General features: G+C 48.5%; 1 protein-coding gene across 1 annotated transcript in view; it reads right to left on the bottom strand.

Annotated features, from left to right (window-relative positions):
* Nucleotides 1-16,909: 16,909 nt before the first annotated feature.
* Nucleotides 16,910-25,856, bottom strand: part of DRGX (dorsal root ganglia homeobox) — a 30,889-nt gene continuing 21,942 nt past the window's right edge. The window contains exon 6 of the mRNA XM_074000849.1: nucleotides 16,910-19,193. Coding sequence (XP_073856950.1) covers nucleotides 18,928-19,193 — 266 coding nt within the window. The 3' untranslated portion in view covers nucleotides 16,910-18,927. The remainder of the gene's footprint in view (nucleotides 19,194-25,856) is intronic.

Below are 25,856 nucleotides of genomic sequence, written 5' to 3' on the forward strand. Positions count from 1 at the left end.
CTAAAGTTCAAGAAGCAAATTAAAGTCTAAATAAAACAGTATCACCTACCTACCCATCGGATTGGAAAAATCAATTCTGACAATCCCAAGTGTTGACAAGAATAGGGAGTTATGGGAATTCTAGTAGACTGCTTGAGACAACATTAATTCATACAAACACTGTATTAGTTATCTACTGATACATCACAAAATACCAAAAATATAGTGGCTTTTAAAAAAGCCACCTTATTTTCTCATACTACCAAGGGTCAGGAATAAAAGAGTGGCTTAGCTGCATATTCTGGGTTAGGGTAACTCACGAGATTGAAGCAAGATGTCAGCTGGGGCAGCATTTGTTGGGGCAGCATTTGTCTGGCCTTCCTCAGTCAAGGGGTCTGAGAGAAGGTATCCCCCAACCACCACCTCCCACTGAAGGAGATCCCCGAAGACATGCAACCGAAGCATGCCAGAGTAACATACCAATTACCCAACTCCTACTCCACAGAGGCAGCTCACAGTCACTACCAAAGAGAAGCCCCACCTATGAGGAGCTAAGGCACAGGCTTAGAATCAGATTGTCTGGGTTCACATTTCCACTGGACTACCACTTACTCAGTGATTGGGCAGGCCACTCTGACCCTCAGTATCTTCATCTGTAAAATGAGGATCATTCTAATCCCAACCTCATACAATGGCAATGAGGATTAGGTGAGTTAGTATGCCCAGGGTCTGGTACCCACTAAATGTTCATAAGTGTCAGGCACTGTCACCATCACTTTCTGGTTCCTTTGGCCACAGCCCCTCACTGCTCAGCAGAGTTTTATTGTCCAGTGATGGCCCTGAGGGCCTAGCAGGGCTGAGCCAGGGGCAGGACCCCTCCCATTCCTGGAGGCTGAGAAGGTCACTGCTCTCTGCACTTCCTCCCACAACACAAGCCTGAAAAAGTTGCAAGAAGAGCTCCAGGAGCACAGGGCCTCTCAGCACCCAGTGGAGGCTCTGGATTCTGCAGCAGCTGCAGTTGGAGTCTCACATGCACAGGGAAGGCCCAAGTTTAATAGAGGATAACACCTAGACTGAGGGACTGAAGGGGAATTGGATTCAGATGACCAAGTGAATGAGGCTTAATTGGAAAAAGTTACTCCCTCCTTCCTTGCACCAACTCCAAGAACATAATCTGGTGAAGCAATCTTGGCAGAAGTGGCTATGGCCTCTGAGGAGCATCTCTGCTTTGGGGATGGTATTCAAGGCTCAGGGCTCAGACCCTGAGCAGAGAACATCCTCATGCTGTCTGTGAGCAATGCTGGCTGTGAGATATAGGCTGGTGCTCTGCTTGAAGCTCCCAGGCAGGCCCTGAAGTGCACAGCACCTGTGTGAGAAAAGTCAGAGGGATTCGGACTCCTAGAGTTTCCGGCATGGGAAGTGTCATACCAGGCTTTGCAATGGCCACCAGCATCCCCCACCCATGAGGGCTTCCCATTCCTCACCGCCTCTCTGCCTCCTATCACCCAAGTCCATCATCCCAGCACTGCCAGGCTCCCCTCCCCTATTCCTCTTCGTTACTTTTTTCCCAGTGCTTATCACCTGCCAACATACCATGTGTCTTAGTTTGTGTTGCTACAAGAGAACACCTGAGACTGGGTAATTTATAAAGAGAAGAAGTTTATTTAGCTCACAATTCTGAAGGCTGGAAAGTTTGAAATTGCACATCTGCATCTGGTGAGGGGCTTGGGCTGCTTCCACTCATGGCAGAAGGCAAAGAGGAGCCAGACTTTGCAGAGATCGCTTGGTGAAAGAGGAAGCAAGAGAGAAAGGGAGGTGCCAGGCTCTTCAACAACCAGCTCTTGTTGGAACAAACAGAGTAAGAACTCACTCATCCTGGAGGGAGAACATTGATCTCTTCATGAGGGACCTGCCCTCATGACCCAAACACCTCACATTTGGCTCCACCTTCAACTTTGGGATCAAATTTCAAAATGAGATTTGGAAGGGACAAACATCCAAGCCATAGCACCCCATAATTTAGGGTTAAATTGAGTCTACCATTTATTGTCTCTTTTCTCTCAACAAGAATACAACCCAAAAAAAGGCAAGCATCTCTGTCTGTTTTGTTCTCTGCTGTATCCAAAGCACCTGGAACGTAGTAGATGCTCAGTAAACATGTGTGGAAGACAGGAAGGAGAGAGGGAGGGAACAGGGAGGGAGGACAGCAGGCAGAAAGACAGGAGTGTGGATTAGCATCAGATGGTAGACCACCGGTCACAAAACAGGGTTCAAGGCCCCTTGGAGCTCATGAAGAAACCAAGGAGCAGCTTGGCATGCCAGTCATGCCCCCACCGATACATGCCCTGAGCTAGTGAGGAAGATCACAGTCAGAGCCAGATGGGAGGGGGAAGAAAATGGACGTCACTGGGGAAACTCTCAGAACAACAAAGGAATAAGAATTTTTTCTCCCTGCTCACTGCTTGTGGATGTGTTAGGCAAGAGGGTCAGCACACTCTGTAGGCCCCAGGATGAAGCTGCCTCTGCTGCTGGACCAGCACTCCCTGGACGTGGAACACAGTGTCAGTACATAAGCCTGTGGCTAGAGCAGGTCTTCCTAGGGGCAAGGGTAGAGGGGGATCCTGGTGTCAATCATAGCAAAAGGGGTGGATCCCTAGACAGGAAGTGACCTTGAAAGGAAGGCCTGGGACAGAGAGACAGGTCAGCCTGGGTCTCAGATCTCATTTCTTGGGACCTTGACTGAGGACACAGACTGTCCTCAGTGGGGATTGCTGAGCTGCTGCCTGGAGTGGAGGTTAGAAGTGGAGCAAAAAGAGGAAGGATGCAGCCATGGTGGCCTCCAAACTGAAGGTGCAGTACCCTGTACTCTGATGGCCCTGGGTCATAGGTCTCTTTGCAGTCTACTTTCCTGTAGGATGAATGTGACAGATTGTATTTTCCAAAATGCTACAAAATTATTTCCTATCCTACATACTCTCCTGGAAATTTTTCATTCCCACAGTAAGAGATAGAGTCTATGTTTCTTCCCCTGCCTTCCCCTAGATGGGCCTCTGTGACTGCCTCCACTCATTAAGTACAGTGGAAGTGACCCTATGTTACTTCCAAGGCTGGGTCACAAAAGGTGATACAGTTTCTATCTGTTTCTCTCTTTGTAACCCAGGGTTAAGTAAAAAGTCTGAGGCCACCATGCTGTGAGGAAGCTCAACTAGCTCACATAGGCAGACCACAGGGAGAGGCCCTGAGACTACATGACAAGATGCTGGATCTCCCCTGATCTGCCACAGCCCTTGACCTTCCAACTCCAGCCATCACCCCAAGACAACCACATGAGAGGTCTGGTGCCAGAGCCACCAGCCAAACCATTCCCAAATGTCTGACCCACAGACCCAAGAGATATAATAAAGCATTGGCGTTGCCTTAAGTCACTGATTCTAAAATGATTTGTCACTCAGCAATAGAGCAATGGAACATTCCAGCTGGTCTCCACCATGCTCCACTATACAATAGGGAATAGGGGAAAGATGGAATGTCCGTGCTTGGGTCAGACGAGACACATCCCTCAGGGACAGCTTGGAGGAGGTGGCTGATTAGTAAGAGAGTAGGAAGGGAATCGTCCATGGCAGAAGTTGAGGCTGTAAGCCCTGGCCAGCCAGCCCTCCTTGCCTTGCATGGCAGGACTCATGTTTTAGAGGCCTGGTAAGCCAATTATTGATAGCAATTATTCTCTCAACATTGTGCTGAAGAAAAACCTGAGGCTTAGTGCACACCAAGGTCATTGTGCCCACACGGAGTGGAACTGGGATCTGAGCCCTCCGTTCCCCCAACTGCAAACCTAAGCGGCTGTGCCAACGCCATGGATGCTCAGGGAAGAGCCTAGTCATGCTGTGCAGACTGCAGCAGTGTGGGAGGAAACAGGGAGGGGTCCTGCATGGGGCAAGCTGAAGCCAACTCACGTCAGGGGCCATGCGTGGCAAGGTCTCCACCCTGCACAGAGACCTGGACCAGTCCTGTCCAGAAACCTCCACTCCCTCCACAAGCAGGCACGACTACATCCATTCAGAGACATGCTCCTCCCCATGAACCCCTGCTGCCAGCCTGCCTTGCCTTTCCAGCCCTCCACATACCTTCTGCAGAAGAACGTCCTCTTCATCAGATAGGGAACACGTGCACTGGGAGAGATGCCCTGTGCCAGCAGGTTATCATGAGGGTGTGAACCTGAAAGCTTGGATTCAGCAGGCTTCAAGCAGTGTTTGGAGGCATAGCTGTCATTGAGGGCTGCCACAGTGGAAGGTCAGATTCACCCAAAGTTAGAAAGCTCCATGCCTGGAACACACGTGGGGTGGGCAACAATAGTGAATGGGGCAATGAAGAATCTGCAGGTGGTGGCAACAGCCAATTCCCCACAGACCCAGGTCTACTACAGGAACATTTTCCCAGCACAAAAGCCTCCTAAGAAGTGGATGTTAGGAGGTGGTGCTTGGAGGGACAGAAAGGGAACTCAGAAGGTATTATGATTCTAAATTCCTCTAAATGGGGATAGAGGGAGTAAAGCGTGAAGCTGTTCAAGTACCCCCTGCCCACTGAGGCATCCTGATGAGGAGGCAGAGCCGAGCCTGCAGGGGTATCTGGGCCAAGCAAGGAGAGGAGGGTGAATGCCTGGCAGGGGCAGCCTAAAGGTGCTGTAGGCACTGGAGACCTGGAGCTACTGGATGAGGGAGGCCAGTGGGGCGCCAGGCTCTGACAAACCACCACCCTCCAAAGTCACCCCACTGAGTAAACAGAGATGAATCTTCCCCATAAAGAGGGACTCCAACTGATGCCACTACTAATCACTGGCAATAAAACTGCTAAATAAAGAACAGAGATGGAATGATAAATCTACAGGAGGGAGGCCCAACAGAACAATTACACTTGAAAGGCAAACATGCGTTCACAGACATCACTGCCAGCCATGTATTATTAATAAAATAGTCATTGAGCTCAGTCAATAATAAAAGAAGAGGGGACCCCAGTCTCCCCTACCCTAGTGGAGACTTCCATCAGCTCTCAACCCTAGCACTGAGCACTGACAAGAGCTCCTAGGTATGGGAATGTGCTGCCCTGCCCCACTCCTGGGGCCACAGGCAGGACCCTGATGGCTCCCACTGCCAAGCACACCAAGTCCAGGTCCCCCTTTCTCAGTTGTAATAACAGCATCCCCTGACTACTGTCGCATAACAAGTTATCCTGAAACGTAGCAGCTTAAAACAACAAACACTTATTATCCTGCAATTTCTCTGGGTGAGAATTGGGCGTGGCCTGGCTGGGTGTCTCTGGCCTTCAGTGTCTCATGAGGCTGCAGTCAAGCTATTGACCTGGGCTGCAGTCTCATCCGAAGTAACTGCTGGGAAAGGGCGCTCTTTCAAACTCATGCATATGGGCCTCTGCTCCTCTGGGGCTGTTGGTATGAGGCCTCCCTCAGTTCCTGCCTCAAGATATGTCAGCTGGGGACCCACCCTCTCCTGAGGGATCTATCCAAGAAAAAGTGGGAGCATGCACCCAGGATGGAAGCTGCCATCGTTTTCTACCCTAATCTGGGAAGTGGCATCCCATAGCTTATTTTATTCATCAGAAATGAGTTACTAAATCCAGTCCACTCTCAAGGGGAGGGGGCTACAGGAATCACTGGGGGACATTTTAGAAGCTGCTTGCCACACCTACTACATACAGGGATGGTGGGCAAAAAGACCAGCTGAGAGGCAGGTGGTCCTCAGAGTCAAAGAAGGTATCAGGGAGTAAGGGAGGGATGGAGAGAGGCAGGATATTCATCAACAAGATGAAATATTTCCTCCCAAGTTGTGTTTGCTTCTCCCCCTACACTCCCTACAACACTGAGGTAAAAAAGTATCCTAAAAGAACAAAGGAATTTGAGAATTTGTGTCAACCCCACATCTGCTCTTTAATCCCCCCATACACATGGTGACACAGATACCAAAAAAGGGAGCATGAGGGGGCTCTTCAGAGCATGACTGGCAGCCACGCCTGGCTGTCATGTGTGACCTTCTTCTCTCCTGGCACTCCTCTGCCCACAGAGAAATGGGAACCAAGAACAAGGTGGCCTTTTCAGGATAAGAGAAACATGCCCAATATGGACTACATTTGGGGTCCCGCTTGTGCCCGGGGCTCTGTCTCCCTCGCCTCACTCAAGATTCATTCCAGAGCAGCCATCACTGTGCCTGCTTTCTGGGAGGGAGGAGCCCACCAGGAACACTGGTCTTTGACTCAGGCCCAACACTAGGGAGCCAGCTCTGTACAGACATCTGGAGAAAAAGATCTGGATATTAATGAAAGTGAGAGTGGTGGTACCACTCATTTGCATGAGTCACTGATGGCCACTTGAGCTGGAGCTCCAAGAAGCTCACAGAGCCGGGGATGTAGACAGCCTCAGGGGGCCTAAAGGTGGGCAGAGTTGTCCCAATAGCCTCCTAACTCTGCCCAGGACTTCCTGAACTCTCACACTTTCTCCCACATCTAATTCCTCCACCTACCCCTGAGTTGACCAGGGGAGGGCTGGCCTAGGGTCAAGTTTCCCTCCCCATGTTGTGACAGCTGGGGACTCCCCACCAAGATAGGCTGGAAGGCAGAACCCAGCCCCAGTCTTGAGACACCAACAGGATGACCTGCTGACCCATCTCCAGCTGGCTTCCTCCCCACACCCTCCAGCCCCCTCCACTGCAGTGACGGGCAGTGCAGGATTGACCAGGAAGCAAAGCAGGAGGAAAGCCTGGCAGAAATATGTGTTCCCTGTCCCTCTCTGGGACTCAGGGCTGAGTGTAGTGGAATGCCTCTCCCCAGGCCAAAACTCCTGTCCAGCAGCCCCCCTCCAAGTGGTAGGGCACACTGGCTCTGGGACCCTGCCAGCCCTTGTCTACTTGGGCCCAGGGATGTAATGGCTCCCCACTGTTGCCAGCTTCACCTACACACCTGAAAACCCTCCCTCCGTGAAGCTCTTTGAAACCACCTATGGGAAGGCACCTGTAGGACCCTGACTAGTGGAGATGGGGTAGACTCAGTCCAGATCTGGGAACTGGTGGAGACGGTGGGAATGAGAATGGGACAGAGACAAGGAGGAAGGCGCCAGTGGCCATGAGATGACCTGTCAGGCCCATCTGACAGCTGTGTGGACATGTCCAGCTGCCTCAACAAGCTGCAATGAGTGTGGCATCTCCTCCTGTGACCCCATCTTGCTGCTTAGGTCTGGGTTTTTACTACACAGCTGCCAAGAGGTACAAACAGGAGTGTCAGCATCCCGCTCCCAGCTCTCTGGGTGAGCGCCCTCTCTCTAGATCAGTCTGGTCACTCACCTGCCTCGGCCAAGTACTCTCAGGACCACAGTTGATGTAATACTTTTACTTTAAATCAACTCCCTTTTTTATTCCACTAAAATATTCTAAAAGGAAACTTTATCTCAATGTTTTGCTGTGCCAGTTATCTGTTTCTTAATGCATGTCAACATGGATACACATCTACCTAAAAACTGTGTTGATGCAGGAACCATCTAAGTGTTTTTCATACCAGGAATGCAGCACTCCCCACATTCTGCTCCAGCACTGTGCCTGGTACTCCCAGTCTTCTTACAGCCGGGGCATGATCCCTGCAGCCACGTTGGGGCACAGGAAGTGGGGTGCCTGGTTCCTTGTGTTGACAGTTGGGATTCAAGCTGTCTGCCTTGGAGTGGGCAGGGTTGAGGGGTTCCTCAGCTTGGCAGTCCTGGAGAAGAAGCTTCTAATCCACTGACAGCACTGCAGACAGCAGCAGGCCCACCTCTCTCCAGCAGGGCAGGTAGGAGAGCTCAGGACAGGTTGCCAATCTCAGAAGACCATGCCTTTGCTTTGGGACAAATTCCCAGGAAAGGAGGGAGCCTAGGCATCCATGTCATATGTATTTTGGCTCTGCCGATCACTAGCCTTTTTGTCTCTAGGTAAGTCACTTAAACCCTTTGAGCCTCTGCTTCTTCCAGATGTAAAGTAAAAAACAAAATAATGCCAGCCTTATAAATGTATGTGTGCATCAGAAATAATAGGTGAGAAGCCTCTGGCTGAATGCTTGGCACATAGATGGTATCCATAAATAATCTTTATTTTCATAATCAAAGACAAATTCAGCCCAGCAACCCTTGGTATTCCAAAACTTCCTTGGTATTCCAAAACGTCCTTGCAGCCCCTACAGTGTAAAGCTCAGACCCCTACCCTGCTTCTCAAGGCCCCTGGCCTCTGGCCTAAGCCTGTGTTCTGGGCCTCCCCCACCACACCCTGGACACCTTTGCTCTTCTCAGATGGGACTACATTGACTCTTGACATAAATACATCAATTTTCCCACAGGATGGGTCTCCAAACATTGTACCTGCACCCCTAAGTCAACTTTCTGGTACCACAGTTCGACTTCAGAGCATCAGCCCGTGCGTAGACACTTTAAGCTAAATAGTCAGTGCTTTAGTGTTAACATATTTTTATCAATACCACAGTGTTGGTGCTATACCGGATTATTGGCCCTTATTATCTTTTTAAAAAGTGGGAAAGGAGAAATTAAAGCAGAAAAAAATATAAATCATGAGGCACACTGCTACTAACAAGCCACCGCTTTCACTCTGATGTTCACTGGAACAGTCTGGGCACTAGGTGTCCATCTGTGCAAGGAACAAACCAGGAGAAGAGCAGCGGCCAGATGTCAGGAGGAAGCAGAGAGGAAGTTTCTAGAGTTTAAGTGCATGGATGGAGGGAATAGAGATGCATGGATTGAGAATGAACTACAAAAGAACATTCCAGAAGCAGAAGCTTAGGCCCTGATACAGGACTCCCTCCAAAATATGTATTTAAGAAGGAAAAAGCAAAGACCCAACAGTGTGTGTGACTTGCCACTATTTGTTTGAATGAGAGATATGCATATACACCGTCTCTGGGTGGATACGAGGAACCTGGTAGCAGAGGACGTCTTTAGGGAGAGAGGCCAGAAGAGAGAAGGTTAGCAATGGGGAGAAAACATCCAACATAATTCACCAGGCTTCCTTGTTTTCTTCTTACCACATGAGTAGGTTGTAGTATACAGATCCAAATGGAGAAAAGATTCATGAGTCCATATGCTACATTGTGGCTTCCCACAGACTCCTCTACCAAGACAAGCAGGCTGGCATTGCATCTCCTCTTGACAAATTGTTCCCAAAAGTTGATAAGACATCACCAAAGTCAATTTTGCATTGTCCTACTCAATCCTGTACACGTTGAAAGAATCCCCATCAGCAAAGTTTTTTCCACGTCAGAAATAATTTCCTCCAATAAGCACATGAAAAGATGCTCAACACCACTAATCCTGAGGAAAATGTAAATCAACACACCACAATGAGATGTCATCTCACTCCCGTTAGAAGGGTCACTGTAAAAAAATTAAAAATAACTAGAATCCTTGTGCATTGTTGGTGGGAATATAAAATGATGCTGCCACTATGGAAAACAGTATGGTAGTCCCTCAAAAAATTAAAAACAGAACTACCATATAATCCAGTAATCTCACTTTGGGGAATAGGAAATATACCAAAATAATTGAAAGCAGGGTCTCAAAAATGACAATAGCCCAAAGGCAGAAGCAACCCTCATTTGGTTGCTCATCCAAGTATCCATGGGGGATGACTTGTTAGGCTAAATGTGGAGTATACTTACAGTGGAATATTACCCAGTCTTAGAAAGGAGGGAAATTCTGACACATGCTATAATATGAATGCCTTGAGGACATGATGCTAAGTGAAATATGCCATTTAGAAAAAGGCAAATACTGAATGATTCCACTTAGATGAGGTACTTAGAGCAGTCAAACTCACAGAAACAGAAAGTAGAATAGTGGTTGCCAAGGGCTAAGGATAGGAGGGATTGGGGAGTTATCATTTAGTGGGTGCAGAGTTTCAGTTTTGCAAGATGTGAAATTCTGGAGATGAATGTTGGTCATGGTAGCACATCAGTGCGAATGAACTTAATGCCACTGATTTGTATACTTAGAAATGGTCAAAATGATAAATTTTATGTCATGTGTATTTTGCCACAATAAAATATATTTTTAATTTAAAAGTTTTTTTCTGTTTCCTAAATGTCACTATATGCTATCTGATGGAATTAGATTCAGGTGTTTAAAAAGTATTTTAGAAGTTATGTGGTGTTGACTGAATGCTTGTGTCCCCACCCCCAATTCAATGGCTTCGTATGTTGAAGCCCCAATCCCCCAGTGTGGCTATATTTAGAGATGTAGCCTAAAGGAAGTAATTAAAATTAAACTACATTATAAGGCTGGGGCCCTGATCCAACAAGATTTCTGTCCTTATAAGAGGAGATACCAGAGAGTTCTCTCACTCCTCCCCTATCCCATGAGGAAAGGTTACTTAAGGACACAGCAAGAAGGCTGCTGTCTGCAAGCCTGGAAGAGAGCCCTCACCAGGAGCCAACACTGCTGCTGCCATGATCCCAAACTTCAGCCTCCAGAAGTGAGAGAAAATTAATTTCTGTTGTATAAGCCATCCTGTCTGTGGCATTTTGTTATAGCAGCCCAAACTGACTAATACATGTTATATGTAGTCAGTGTTTACTCTCTATGGTTAATGTTTTAAATCACCATGAATAACAATCATGTTTAACAATCTTCTTTAAAAAACATATACCCCTGTGAGATCTCATGTATATAATAGTCTCAAAATTTTTTAAGTATAATGATGGAAGACAGATGAGCACTGCCAGGGGTTACATCTGGGGAGGGTATGATTACAAAAGAGTAGCATGAGAGAGTCTCTTGAAGGTGAAGGAACAGTTCCGCATCCTGATGGAAAATGTATATGTGATGACATTTCATGCAATCATTACCTTCCTCCCCCAAAATGAGCATATGTAAAAATTTATGAAATCCAAATAAGGTCTGTAGGTTAGTTAATAGTATTGTAGCAATGTCAATTTTCAGTTTTGATCATTGTACTATTGTTAAGTCAGTGTTCTCTTTGGGAGAAGTTGGGTGAAAAGGACATGAGAACTCTGTACTACTTTTGCAACTTGTAAGTGATTCTAAAATTATTTCAAAATAAAAAGACTTCTAAAATATATCCACAGTTAAAGTAGCTTTTATCAAAAAGATTTTTTTAAAAAGTTGGTAATGGCATATATGTGGAGAAAGGAGAACACTCGTACACTGTTGGTGGGACCATAAACTAGTACCACTACCAAGGAAAAGAGTATGGAGTTTCCTCAAGAAACCAAAAATGAAGCTACCATATGATCCAGCAGTTTCACTACTAGGTATATATCCAAAAGAAAAAACATCAGTGTATTGAAAAAAGACATCTGTCCTCCCATGTTTATTGCAACACTATTCACAATAGCCAAGATATGAAGTCAACTTGAGTATCCATCAACAGATGAATGGATAAAGGAAACATGGTATATATACACAAGGGAATAATATTCAGTCATAAAAAAGAATGAAATTCTATTGTTTGCATCAACCTGGATGGAACTGGGGGACATTATGTTAAGTTAAACATGCCAGACACAGAAAGGTAAATATTGCATATTATCTCATATGTGAGAGCTAAAAAAAAAATAAAAATAAAAAAAATTTGATCTCATGGAGGTAGAGAGTACAATGAAGGTTACCAGAGGCTTAGAAGGGTGGTGAGGATGGGGGGATTAAGAGAGATTAGTTAATGGGTACAACAATACAGTTAGATGGTAGAGGTAAGAGCTAGTGTTTGGTAGCACAATAGGGTAGCTATAATTGACAATAATTTATTGTATATTTCAAAATAACTTGAGGAATGGATTTGGAATGTTCTCAACACAAAGAAAGAATAGTTGATTTGGGGTGATGGATATTCCTGATTTGATCATTACACAATGTATTTTTATGTTAAAATATCACATTTACCCTATAAATATGTACCACTATTTCCTGATCCTAAAAAATTAAAAATTAAAATATGTATCCGATAGTTGGAGAATTTGTGATATTCTGTAGCTCCTTGGAGACAGAAGCCACTTTACCATGTGTAAGGTCTTGTTGGACTTCTGTACACAGGATTTGCATATCATCCCAGGTGCACTCTTGGTGAAAACAGGAGCACAACACACTCAGTGGCCCAGAGTCGCTGGAATTCTGCATCCCTCTCACTTATAAGGCTTCTCTCTGCCTAGAAGATTCTTCTCCAGTTCCCTCAGTCTGAAGCCGCTGGCCATTGTCCAGGACAGCTCACACCCTCTTCTGCAGCAGCAACCTCACTGAGTGCTGGCCACAGTGCCCCTCACTGTCTCATCCCACCTAATCCTCACTGCCCCCATTTTACAGATGGGGAAACTGAGACTTGGAAAGGGCAAGAGATTTGCTTCTGTGGGTTGTGTGGGATCCTGGACTCAAGGCTGGGTCTGGTGACACCCCCATTGGGCTGCCGTCGCCCCCCACCACCACCACCACTCAGACTGCCACCTGCAGGCTGGCCTCTGGCAGCAGGTGTGAGGGAAGCCAGTGGGGAGAGGGCACTAATTCAAGTCTGCAGCAGAGCAGCTGTTCTCTGGGTCCCTGTGGCCTGAGGCCATGCTGCTCTTATGTTCTCGGGTAAAGTGCTCCACTTAGGAGAAACTCTCTCCTGGCTGCAGGGCCATTAGCTCCCTGACTCCTGAAAAAAAAACATTTGGCCAGCGCTGACAGATGTGGCCATTACACAATCACTTAGCCCCCTCTCGCTGCCCCATCCAGACCTTGGGAGGAGGAGGGGCCTTGAGGCAGGCAAAGCCCTGGGGAGAGTCCACGCAATTCACTTCCTGGCGCTGCCTCCTCTCTGCTCTTAGATTGCATTTTGCCAGGCCACACTGATGCAGCAGGAGGCAGCTTCAGACAGCACCATGTGCTGCCAATGACGTTGTTCTCCTGAGAGTGGTTCAAAAACTGCCTTCACATGCATCATTTCCTTGACTCCTCATAATAACCCTCTGTACTCAAAATTAGGATGATTCTTTCCATGATACAGATAAAGAAATGAGGCACAGAGAGGTTAAATGTCTTGCCCACGGTCACATAGCTGGGAATGTCAGGCCTCTGATTCCCAGGCCTGTGATGCTTCCTCCGCCCCAGGCAGCGAGTGTTACCATGCATGGGGAACTCCACCTCAGAGGAGGGTCTCCAGGGCCAGGGAAAGGGCAAGGGCAAGGGCTGCTTCTCTCTGCTGAGTGGAGGAATGCGGCCACCAGAGACTGCAAGGAACATCTTGCCCCCTTGGCAGCTGCCAGGCAGCCCTTGACCCGGTGGGCCACCAGCTTGGGTAATTTCCTCCTGCACCACCCTCCTTTGCTCTCTAGACCCTGGCTCAGGATGGATGAGTGCCCTCTCCCACTCAACCCCCCACCGCAGTGTGGCCCAGGCAGGGTTGGCAGCCCTCCAACAGCTGGCAAGCCTCCTCTCCCAGCCATAGCAGAGGTCCCAAGATAGGGGTTGCTGTGGCATCTGGTGCACCCAGCTGAACCAGGCCAGGATCAGGCAGCCACAACTCCTGTGTTGTCTGACAATGCACCCAGCAAGAGGGAGGGGGTGGTGCCCAGGACCTAAGGAGGTGTGTTAAAGAGCAATGGCCCATCCTGCACACAGCCAGGCTCTGACAAGAAGCAGCTTCACCCGGCAGGGGCTCTGCCGTCAGTTAAGAGGCTGGTGAGCAGATGGCAGGCAGCAGCAGCAAGCACAGGCTGGGGTCCCAGGCCCGTCTCCTTGGTCCATCTGGCAGGGTGCAGGACAGGCCCTAGGCGCTTCCAGGGCACCTGGGTAGGAGAGGCCCTAGGCACTTCCGGGGCACCAGTCAAAGCTGCTTTCCACCCAGATGCCTTGCTTTGCCTTGAGGTGGCTCAGAAAGAGGTAGCTGAAAAGTCCATATCCGGGCAGAGGCAACCACCTTCTCTAAAATGCTCTTCCTGGGGGCTGGAGGATGGATTGTGATTTATCCAAACCCATTACCCTGCCTCCTGCTTTGGGACTGAGAGCCAGGGGGCCCAGCTCTGCCAGAACAGCTCAGGCTGGGAGGAAGGTTGGGGCCACTGCTCTTGGCCTCAAGGACTGCAGGCCCCAAACACCTGCCAGTCCGACACTAATTATGTCATTCCCCTCAGACAGCAGTTGGTGGTGCTGGGGCCAAGGGTGTCCAACTTCGGAGTCCAGGGCTTTGTTGTCATTGGGAGTGTGATCTGGACACAAGCGGGCAGCTGAGAACGGCTCAAAGGGACGGCTGGGTGTTCCACAGCCCTAGGGCCTTTGAGCTTCCTGGGTGCGGCGGGCACACGCTCCGTTCCTACAAGAGTTTGTTGGAGCTGCTGTAGAAGGTATTTGGCCAAGTCTTGATTAGAAAAATAGCCAAATGTGGAATTCTGTAAAGTAGGTTGACAGTGTTCATGAGTGGAGCCCAGAATGAAGCTGCATTATCATTTAAAAATAATAAAAATATAAGCCCTTATAGTCCCTGTCTCAGGGAAACCTATCATCCTTTGGTTTAACTTGCCTCAGCAGGGACTGGGTTTTCCACATCTGTGCCCTTCTCTGCCTCTGGTGCCATCCCCGTGGGGGAGATGGGGGTATATGCTGGGTGTCGGCCCAGATCCCCAGCCCAGAGACTTAGAGCCATGTCCACTCCCCAGGGCAGGGCAGGGCAGGGCCAGAGTGGCCATGATTGACCACTCCTGATGAGACCAGAGGGGTCTGCTGGCTCAAGTCCCCAAGGGGTGTGGCTGAGGCTGGAAAGCCACAGCGATCCCTGCCTGGCTGATGGCTGTGAGAGAGCAGAGAAGGCCGAGCTGCAGGGGAAAATGAAGGAGGTCCCTGACAACCCCTTGCTTCTTGGTACCTGTCTCACTGGGGTCCCAGGACTAGAGTCTCAGCCATCCTGAGTTCCATGAGATCACTTGGTATCCTCCTCCTAAAGGCACTTTTTGACATAAACTGGCTTCAGTGCTTCCCAGTACTTGCCACTAGAAGAGCTCTTTCTAAGACATTCCCCCTACCCCAGCCTTCATGCCCACCCCTGCCTCTGGGTACCACAGATTCCCTTCCAAGCTCAAGTGCCTGGGCACACGCATCCTCCTGAAAATCAACCCTCCTACAGCCCACACAATTTGCTCAGGGAAGGGTGTGGCAATCCCAACTCCCTCTGTCGGCTCAGGCGCAGCTGAGAGCCATTCCATCGTTTCCTTCTTGAGAAAGTGAGGTTTTCACCTGAAAAAGGTTTTCACCTGAAAAAGGTCTTCAAGCCTTTGACATGTGTGAGGCTTGGTGGAACAAGAGCTGGCTTTTATACTGCACTTCATCCATGCCAGGCACCATGTAGCTATCCATTCATTTAATCTCCAAAGAGCCCCGGGAGGGGAGGCTGGTACATTATTACATAGGAGATGACTGAAGCACAGAGAGGTTAGGTGACTCGCCCAGAGTCACACAGCCCTTAGGGTTAGGATTCTGAACAAGGGAAACATGCTCTTAACCAACTTCAACCAAGCTCTGAATTTGTAAAGGCTTCACTTTTTCTGGTGAAGCCAGAAAATTAGGAAGAAAGAGAGTTTCCATTAAGTGGACTGGTTGAGTCTCAGGCACCTTCTTGGTGTCCTGTCTTGCTATATCCATTGGAGGGGCCCAGAAGCTCTGGGCACCACTGAGTTCAGGGATTGTTGCTGGGCCTGCTCTTAGACAGGCACACACCTGAAGGCCTGCTCTTAGACAGGCACACACCTGAAGGCCAGGTGCAGATAAAACGGGGGCAGGCTGGCCCCTACCCCGGCCAGGCTGGACCCAGGGGAGGGAGACACTGAGGTCTGACAGGGTGCTGGGGTGGCTCATCCTCCCCTCCCACAGGCCCACCCAGGACAGAACCCAAAAGACAGTGAGCAAAGGCAAACCATGACTCACCATCTGTGAAACCTGCTGGGACCAACGGGTCCTCATATGCCTCCATGGTGCTCCTGGCCTTGAAGACTGAGCCCAGTTGATCTCATCAAGTCATTTATTAACCACTCTCTGTGTGACAGCCAATGAAGTCGAGTTCCCTCTTCCTATCAAAGGCTATCAACTATGTAGCTTTACAGAAGTTGTCCGATCTAACTGTGCCTCGGTTTCCTTAACTGTGAAACGGGAATAGTAGGACTTACATTGTGGGTTTATCATTGGAATTAAATATGCTAACCTATGTAAAGTTTTCAGGAAATGAGACAGTGGCAGAGTCAAAGGAAGTTCTTTCTACCCAACTGAGAGATCAGACACTGGGCACCCACCAAGAAATGGAGGAGGAGCCCCCAAGTCCCCCAAGCCCTATGCCAGGGCTGCCCGCCCTGACTCCCTGCCATGCCACAGTTGCTCCTCCTCTGGGCAGGCTGTCATCCCCAACAAGGCCAGGCTGTCTGCCCCAGTCACAGTCACAACTTCAGTGGTTTCTAGGCTCCTTTCCCAAACCTAGAGTGCATTAAGGAATGGACTTCATTGTGCCTCAACTAATAAATGAATAATAATTAATTAATCAATCAATCGCTGGGGCCCCAGCCTCCTTCCCACACTGAAGCCCAGCTGCCTTTTACAGTCATGTGATGAACTCCTGCAGACAGGGCAACCTATGGGGGGCTCCAGGAACAACGACCCTGCAAGGCAGTGCTTGTCAATGACTTGGGGAGGACTCTGATCTGCACAGAGGACCCTATCTTGTCCCAGCATCCACTAAAACGTTCCTGATCCAAGGCCTCAATGCCCTCCTCCTGGAAGTTTCCAGGTTTCCATTTGCACATTGGCCAAAGTGGAAGATTGAAGAGCGCAGACTCCACCCAGCCCTGCAGCCTCAGGGCTGGGAGGAACAAAGAGAGGACCTGAGCTTTTTCGGTCTTTCTTTTAACTCCTCTAAATTTATTTGGGTATTTAAACAAACAGAAACTACATCATGCATCGTTACTTTTTGCCTTTGTACAACAAAACTAAGTACTCAATATCTCTGCAGAGGCTTGGTGCTCATTTCTTTTCCTTTCTTTCAGTAACATCAGGCAGACTTTTCGATATGATCCAGTTTTGCACAGTCACTAGAGTGTCGCATCATGAATTATTAAATCAGTGCTTCGTGGTAATACATAATTTCTTATCAATTATTCATGCTAATGTGTGTGTAGTTTACTTAATTGTGTTATTGACGATCAAAAGTAATTTCCTGAAAGTCCTCAAGGACACAAAATTTAATCAGCATAACTACTTTTCAGATGCAATGCTGTTAAGTATTCTTAATTTGCTCAACAGTTCACTTATTTATGTACCTTTCTGGAGGAAATACGAGTTTAATCAAACAATTAGATTGAAGAGTTAGTGTACATAAGGGCTTGAGCTTACATCCTTCAACCAAACATTCGTAATTACAGGGAAACGGAAGCAACTTTGCCGCTTTTTGGCAAATCGTTTCATCTTTATACTCAACAAGCAAAATACAGCAGGAAGAAGGATTTGATTTTTTTCTTTAAAGGAGACAGTGTGTTTTATCAAATGCTTCATGGTGATCATAGACGAGGCACGATACACTCAGGAGTATTATTTGGGGGTCATGGAGTGGGGGAAGGTAAAAAGGGAACAGGAAATGTGAAAGTAGAACCTTTCGATGATAATAACTGAAACCAAAATAACCATCATGAAGGCAATAACTATCCGCATGGAAACACCATCAGCAAAAGCCACCAAAGACTGCAACCTTTCAGGTGCCGGGCGCCCCTGCCAGAAAGCGGCAGAGCTTATGCTATTGCACGTTCCCCTTGGATCTCCTCCAGGTCACCATCCACACCAGAGAAAACAGCCACACTAGACCAAAACAGAAATCTCTGTGAAACTTGGCCCTTTGGAATTAATGCTCTCCACACCATGAGAAAGCTGTCTTCCCCATGCTCCATTTCTGCACATACGCCGTTCCTGTCTCCCTTCCTACTTTTTTCCCCTCAGTAAAAAAACACCACTGAAGAGCCCCCTCTACATGCCAGGCACCTGGGGAAAGGTAGTTCATCCATATGCGCAATTATTTCAGAGGCGTTCCTGAAGGGCTTCTTCCCTCTCCAAGGGCCCTTAGGCCCCCTGGACCAGAGAGCTGCTTTTCAGTTGCTTCACTTCCCATCAACCCACAGGTCTATTTGGGAGAGAGGAAGGGCTTGCAGGTGAGTGCTTCAGGTACCGGGGCCACACTGGTTCCACACCCACAGTGTCAAGATGGCAGACCCCAGTTCATGGAGCCGATGGTCTGGGTGATTAGCCCAGTACCCCTGGCCAGATGTGCAGTGAAATCTCCTGGGTCAGAGCCACCGTGGACCTCTGGGACAGGCTGTGTCGTGTTGGCCCCTCCCTACCCTACATCTTCTCACTTTCTAACCAAGCCCACAACCAATATTCTCCAACAAGAGAAAGGGCACTACTGCTCATCTTGGCCCAGGGGAGCAAGAGCCGCTTGGGATTCCACTGGTTCCCCAGTTATCAAACAATGTAAGGGGGACAGGCCCTTTTCTTATCATGAAACTTCAGCCCATGCCACAGTTCCTGGGTTTGACAAGACCTTCAAAGGCAGCCCAGGCGGGAAATAGGAAGGGTAATGGATGAGGAATCTACCTCCCTCTGAGACTGTGGGCCTGGATGAAAATTCCAGGGAGACTCCTCACAGAGAGGGCTCTGCTGCCACCAAGTGCCATCGGGATCTGTTGCCAAAGAAGCCACCACAATACAGCCGCGCTGGTGGGACTCCAGAGGGACCCTCCAGGTGCCAAGGGAGCTGTGGGTCTCACTTGCCCGTCCTGGGTCCATGCAGAGGCCCTGGGGCCGCAGGCTTCTCCTTGCTATTTGGAGAGTTTTCTGTAGGGTCTGAGGCTGGGAGAAGCAGGGGCGGGGGGAGGGCACGCCGGACAGGGCACTGTGGACCCTCATACACTCTTCTCTGCCTCGCTCTGTTCCTTGGTGGGAGAAGTCTTGTCCTGGCTGCCATCTGGGGGCGCTGGCTTGGCGACAGGGCCGGGGCTGCTGCTGGTGGAAGGCAGGAGGTTGGCTGACTGCAGGACGGCTTCTGAGTGCTCACGGGCTTTCATGCGCAGGGCGGCCACGCTGGCCGTGCGGTTACTCTGGCAGCCATAGGTGGGAAGGAAGGAGAGTCCCATGGGGTCTGGGACGCAGCAAGAGCACAGTGGGCCCCCTGGAAAAGGAAAAACAACAGGCTCCCATCACTGTCCACTTTCTGCCTCTCAGGGCTGGGTGACAGGGAACGGTCTGAGTTCTGAAGGACAGAAAGATTGATTCCCTCTGGCGCCAGATACTAAAGGGAGAAGGACAAGTGCTCAGAACCTCAAAGGGACCTAGTTAATCATTCAAAGTGTTGTCAGAGCATCAGGGACACCCGGTCAGTCCTGGCTCCCTTGCCAAGGAGCTGTGTGGCCTTAGGCCAATATCTTGGCTTCTCTGAGCCTCAGTCTCTACTTCTGTAAAATGGGGTAATACCTACATCGCAGGATTATAAGGAGGACCCCATTAAGTCATTCCACATTCCCAAACTGTGTCAAGCACCCCTAAGAACTCACTGGGGCACTGGGGGATACCTTAAATGAAGGGAAACCCAGCCACACATGTCAGGTGCCAGGCAAGCTGCTGGCTGCAGGCAGTTCCCGGCTTAACCACGAGATCCTGCTGCATTCCTGTCAAGAATGTTATCGCTTTGCAAAGCTGGATTTTGCAAGTACCACACAAAATTCCACATTGGAATATAAAATGTGGGTGGCGGAATCTAAAAGAATTCCAAGTTTAGAGAATCTGTACAAAGCTTATAAGGCACATAAGCCCCTTAGAAAGGAATAGTGGCTATTTAAAAATGAAAACAGTCAGGCGCAGTGGTTCACACCTATAATCCCAACAGTTTGGGAGTCTGAGGTAGGAGGATCGCTTGAGCCCAAGAGTTCAAGACCAGCATGGGCAACATAGTGAGACCCTATTGCTACAAAATAAAAATAAAAAATAAATTAACCAGGCACAGTGGTATGTGCCGATAGTCCTAGCTACTCAGGAGGCTGAGGCAGGAAGATCACTTGAGTCCAGGAGTTCAAGGGTGCAGTGAGACATGATTGCATCACTGCACTCCAGCCTGGGCAACAGAGCAATTCCCCGTCTCTAAAAATAATAATAATAAAAAGAAAAAGAAAAGAAAAACATTATTTTTCTTTCATTTTATAAGTATTATTTTTCAAATGGCTACTAAGCTGTCAGGACATACTTAGTGAGCTGCTTGGACCTAACCATTGAATTAACAGAACTGTTAACTGTTATATATTGCTTATGGTCCAGGGGGTGTCGTGAACTGAGGTTTGAGAACCTCATAGGGAACCAATTTGGAAAGTGCTTAGTGTGGGTTCAAGCCCAGGTCAATCCTTCTCACCCAGGTGTTGCCTCTTGCCTGGTGATAATGGAAAACATGGAGAAGATGGAATTTCTGAAGTGGTCCCAGCCAAGGCTGACGTCTGCAGCAAGGTCAGCACCAAGGTCAGCACCCTTGTGTCCCAGCTCCCTTGCAGTCCTAGACATGTCCACAGGCTGCAAGTGAGCCTTGAGCTGCTGTCCTGCCTTTCTAAGCATGCTCTGGAGTCCTTCCTCGAACCACCAAGGGGCAGCAATCGTGAGACAAATGCCTGTGCTCACTGGAGCCTGGAAGGCCACTCAGGCCCAGCATCCACTTTTAGAGATCAACCTCAGGGGCAGCTGCAGCTGCACCAGCTTTTCCAGCAGCTGGGACGTCCCCACCCTCCCTTCCCAAGACAGCCTTCCTAATGCCAAAGCCAGGGTACCTTCTGCTCCCCTCAAGCACATTCACGAATCCTCCTCTTCCTTGCCAAGCCTGCTGAGAGACAAAGGGAAGCTCACCTTTGCCACCCACTGCTCCTCTTATCACATTATGGTTACCCATACTGTAGGCGTGGCTCATCCCCCTCTCCAGGTAAGGAAACTGAGTCTCCAAATTTGCACAGTTTATTGTAGAGATGGGACCAGAACCTCCTGGTGACCTTTCCCTCTCCTGTATCGTAATGGGAGGTTTAAATGCAGCTTCACCTCCTGCCTCAAGTTTGACTGAGGGGCTGATCCATTAGGCAGCAGATACCAAGATGAGTGTGAGGCAGCACACACGCAGAGTGTGCAAGGGAGCTCTAGGACCAGCCCCACTGCCCTGCAGGCCCGCTGGCCTCCAGCCTGTCATGCATTTAGTCAAACCCCAGGACCTGGCTGCTCCACTTCTCCTAGGGGCTCTTACAGGCATAGCCACATTCTGACACCAGTCACTGAGAGACTGTCAGAGGGAATGACAGCTTTTGCTGGGAACAATGCCTTCTATGAGTCTCAGGCCTTCCTGATGGTTAGAACCCACCCCCAGGGGGCCTTGTCTTCCTCCAAGTCTCCCTGCCCAAGGGCACTCACTGGTGAGGAGCACCTAAGGTGTGAAGACACCAAGTTATTAAGAATGGTGTTCCCCTTGGAGCGGGTATGCTGTAGATTTGTATTTTCCTCTCTATGTCTATTTAGAATTTTTCTTGTTTTTCTACAATGAAAATGAATTTCTTTTAAGTTTAGAAACATAATGTTAATTTTAAATGAATGTTAAAAAGAAAGAAGATTGAAGACAGACCCAGCAGGCATATCTGAGAGTAGAGATTGGTTGGGGCTATAGGCTCTCAGGGACCTGGAAGGGGCCACTGTCCTCAGGCTTAGCCCTGGGTAGCCGGCCCTGGGTCAGGCCAGATGAGAAAGATGGGCTCAATCCATCTCAGGCTGGTATTAACCCAGCCAAGGCCTTGCTTCAATGTAAGCATCAATGGTGAGTTCAATGTTCTGTAACTCAGTGGGAAATCTAGCCATGTACCAGATGTAGAAGCGACAGAGCCTCCTTCCCCTGGAGCCATAGCTTACAGCCACTAGGTCACACCTGCAGTGGACCCCAAGAAAGCCACCCATAACTATACTGCTGGCCCTTAAAACCCAAACTTAGAAGTTAAGAGGAATAAATTAACTCACAGAACCAAGGCTGCAGCAGGGTAAAGAGTCTATGTGTGCCTAGCTCACCCCCTACGCACATACACACACAGCACTGGATTGATGGGAAACTGAGGACCAAGTGAAGCCAAGGACCCTGTGGTTAAAAACCATAAGGACTGTACATACCATGGAATATGACTCAAAAGGAAGGGAATTTTGACACTTGCTCCAACAGGGATCAACCTTGAAGAAATTATGCTAAATGAAACAAGCCAGTCACTAAAAGAACAAATCCTGCAGGAATCCTCTTCTGTGAGGTCCCCAGAGAATTCCCAGAGACAGAAGTAGAATGACACAGACCTGGGGCGGGGGAGGGGAAGTGGGAAGATGGGGGAAGTGGGAAGTTTGCAAGATGAAGAGTTCAGGAGATTGGCTGCACATCAATAGGAATGTGCTTAATACAACTGAGTCACACACTTAAAAATGGTTAAGATGGTAAATTTTATGTTATGCGTATTTTACCATAATCAAAAAGAAAATAAGACAGTTTTTTTTTTTTTAAGTATACTGGCCAGAGGTGAGTTGAGGGCAAGGTGATCCAGGAAGATGAAGTGTGCACAGGGCAGCCAGGGCTGTTTTTATGGCTCCTTCAGTGAGCAAGAATCTCCAAAGCCCCTTGAGCTGCCAAACACTCACCCAGCCACACCCAGTCCCACGTCCATGGGGCTGGCACTCTCAACCAACTGCACTCACTGGGCCTTTGCCTAAGGAAGCTTTGCAGGGTTTTCACACATCCCTCCAGTACCTGACCATTGGTGGCAGGGGCAAGGGGGAGTGGAACTCCTCAGCAGGCAGCTGACTCCGATAGGTGTGCACTGACCAACAAGAGCCTTGGGGCCCAGCACAGTGGCTCACACCTGTAAAACCCGCACTTTGGGAGGCCTAGGCGAGTGGATCACCTGTGGTCATGAGTTTGAGACCAGCCTGACCAATATGGTGAAACACCGTCTCTACTAATACAAAAATTAGCCGGATGTGGTGGCATGTGCCTGTAGTCCCAGCTACTCCGGAGGCTGTGACAGGAGAATTGCTTGAACTCGGGAGGCGGAGGTTGCAGTGAGCCAAGATCGTGCCACTGCACTCCAGTCTGGGTGAAAGAGTGAGACTCCTTCTCAAAGAAAAAAAAAAGAGCCTTGGGCACACACCCCGACACGTGCCATCACTCCCTTTCCTCATCTGCACCCTTTCTTCATCTGCACCCCAAGCCTGAACTGCAACTAAGGCATCCGTCAAAGGGGGCGGATGCCTGCAGGTGGACACAAAAACACAGAGCCACACCCAGGAATGTGGCAAATGAGCCCTGGCCATCTGAAGGGAAGTCCTCAGAGGCTGCCAAAGGGGCTACCCCTGAACCTGCCCATACCTGAATGAGAACTGGGAAGATGTGTGGATCCAAGACAGAGGTATGGACAAGATTGAAAGAGGCCACTGTGTAAGAAACAAGATTAAAAGCAAACGGGACAAATCTAGTGAGATGGTTAACAAGGAAAAGTATAAAGTCTATAATCTGCATCCAAGGATCTATCTGCACAAAGGAGACATGGTTCAGTGATCAATAATGTGTGGTCAATATGACTTCACAGTGACTTCACAATAACTTCACAGCCATCCCACAGGGTTGTGGGTTGCCTTAACAGAGGCAGAATCTGCAGAAAAAGGGAAGGTAAAGTCCTTCTTTCTTGTGTGATGGTCACACCCTGCCTTATGTCTCCCATCAACAGACACTTCTGTCATCACCCTAAAGAGAAAAGTAGTTGGGGGGATAGGAAATACAGTGATCTGGGCACATACACATGTTAACTTAAATTGTCCAACAACCAGCATCTCCCTTGAATTCTATAGCCATTTTTTGCAAAGGAAAAAAATGATTTTGATTTCTCAGTGATCTGACAGTACCAATATGCTGCCTGCACAAACAACTTCATGGACCCTGAACACTTTTGAGAACTTGAAATAACATGATGGAGCTTCATCCTCAATATAGAACACACTGCGACTATGACAAATTATATTAAAGGAGGATATTTAGTTCCCAGGGTGACTCATTAGTAAATAGTTACTGAGTGAAAATCTAGACCCAAAGCTCATGCACTTTGGCCATGAAACATGTGCTCAAGTAGAGGCCGGGCACAGTGGCTCGCACCTGTAATCCCAGCACGTTGGGAGGCTGAGGCGGGTGGATCGCTTGAGCCCAGGAGTTTGAGACCAGCCTGGGCAACATGGCAAAACCCTGTCTCTACAAAATATACAAAAAAATTAGCCAGGTGTGGTGGCAGATGCCTGTAATCCCAGCACTTTGGAAGGCCAAGGCAGGTGGATCACCTGAGTTCAGAAGTTCAAGACCAGCCTGGCCAACATGGTGAAACCCTGTCTCCACTAAAAATACAAAAATTAGCCAGGCATGATGGTGTGTGCCTGTAATCCCAGGTGCTCTGGAGGCTAAGACAGGGGAATTGCTTGAACCCAGGAGGTGGAGGTTGCAGTGAACTGAGATCATGCCACTATACTCCAGCCCGGGCAACAGAGTGAGACTCCATCTAAAAAAAAAAAAAGCCGGGTGTGGTAGCACACTGCTGTAGTCCCAGCTACTAGGACCTTCACCAAATGCTTAAAGATTCTCCTGTGTGCAAAGTGCATTTCTATTTCTAACATAAGTTGTATGATTTCCAAGACTGCCACAAACTTTAAGTGGCTACTAGTGGCAGACACATTGATGGTTAATACTGAGAAAAGAGACAAAATTTTATAAAACAGCCAAAAACCCTCCAAATGCACAATAAACTGGAGCCATTTGCACAGAGGCAAGCAGAGCAGAATCCCGGGATAGCCCAAAGCCATTGCAGCGGCCACTGTGGGTCTCAAGATATGATGTTTGACAGGGCTTTGAAAACTGCACCAAGCCTGTGACTATTAGTCATGGGGCCACTGAGTTGGTCATGAGAGGAGCTAGACTCTGCCTCTTTATTACATTATATGTGTTTATCATAAGGTGACAAACACACTTAGAAAAAGTCTACCCTAAAACCAAGTCATCATTATGGAAACCCTATAAACAAGTGACAATAGGACGTCTCTGGAGCCAGAAAGCCCAGTGCATCTGTGTAGGGCAGAAGAAGGTGAACAAAAGAAGAAGGTGGTCAGAAGAAGGTGGTCGGAAGAAGGTGGTCAGAAGAAGGTGGTCAGAACAAGGTGGTCGGAAGAAGGTGGTCGGAAGAAGGTGGTCGGAAGAAGTCTGACCCCTGACCCCACTGTTAACCAGACACAGGACCCGCCTTCATCCACTCAAGCTTCAGCTTCTGCACCTTAACACACCTACTTTGGTGATAAATCCTATAAAGCACCTGGTACTTAATCCTCAAACAATTATTTCCTCAACGCCATAAAAATTAAAGGACAATTCTAAGTCACAATCCACAGCTTATTCCAATTTCTGGTTCAATTTCATGACCAGCTGAAGAACCCAAGTTGTCCCGAGTATCCGCCAGAGGACACCATGATGGACACAAGACCTGCAACCATACTCATGCACACACACGTAACACTACATATGTGCACATAGGGTATATGCAGTGACTGTGCTCACTGGCACTGTGTGCCTACCCTGCCTTTGGCACAAGCCATACGCCTTTTCACAGCTGTATTTGTTCCTCAGTGAAATCTTCCCGTCTGGCCAAAAGGTAATTTATACTGCCAAGAGAATTTTGAAGAGTGAGCCAAACAAACTTTCAAAGCCCCCTCTTAATTACTTGATTTCTATACATGGGGCTCTAGAAGGGAATAGAAGAGT

Source organism: Macaca fascicularis, chromosome 9 (genome assembly GCF_037993035.2).
Source record: "Macaca fascicularis isolate 582-1 chromosome 9, T2T-MFA8v1.1".
Lineage (NCBI taxonomy): Eukaryota > Metazoa > Chordata > Mammalia > Primates > Cercopithecidae > Macaca > Macaca fascicularis.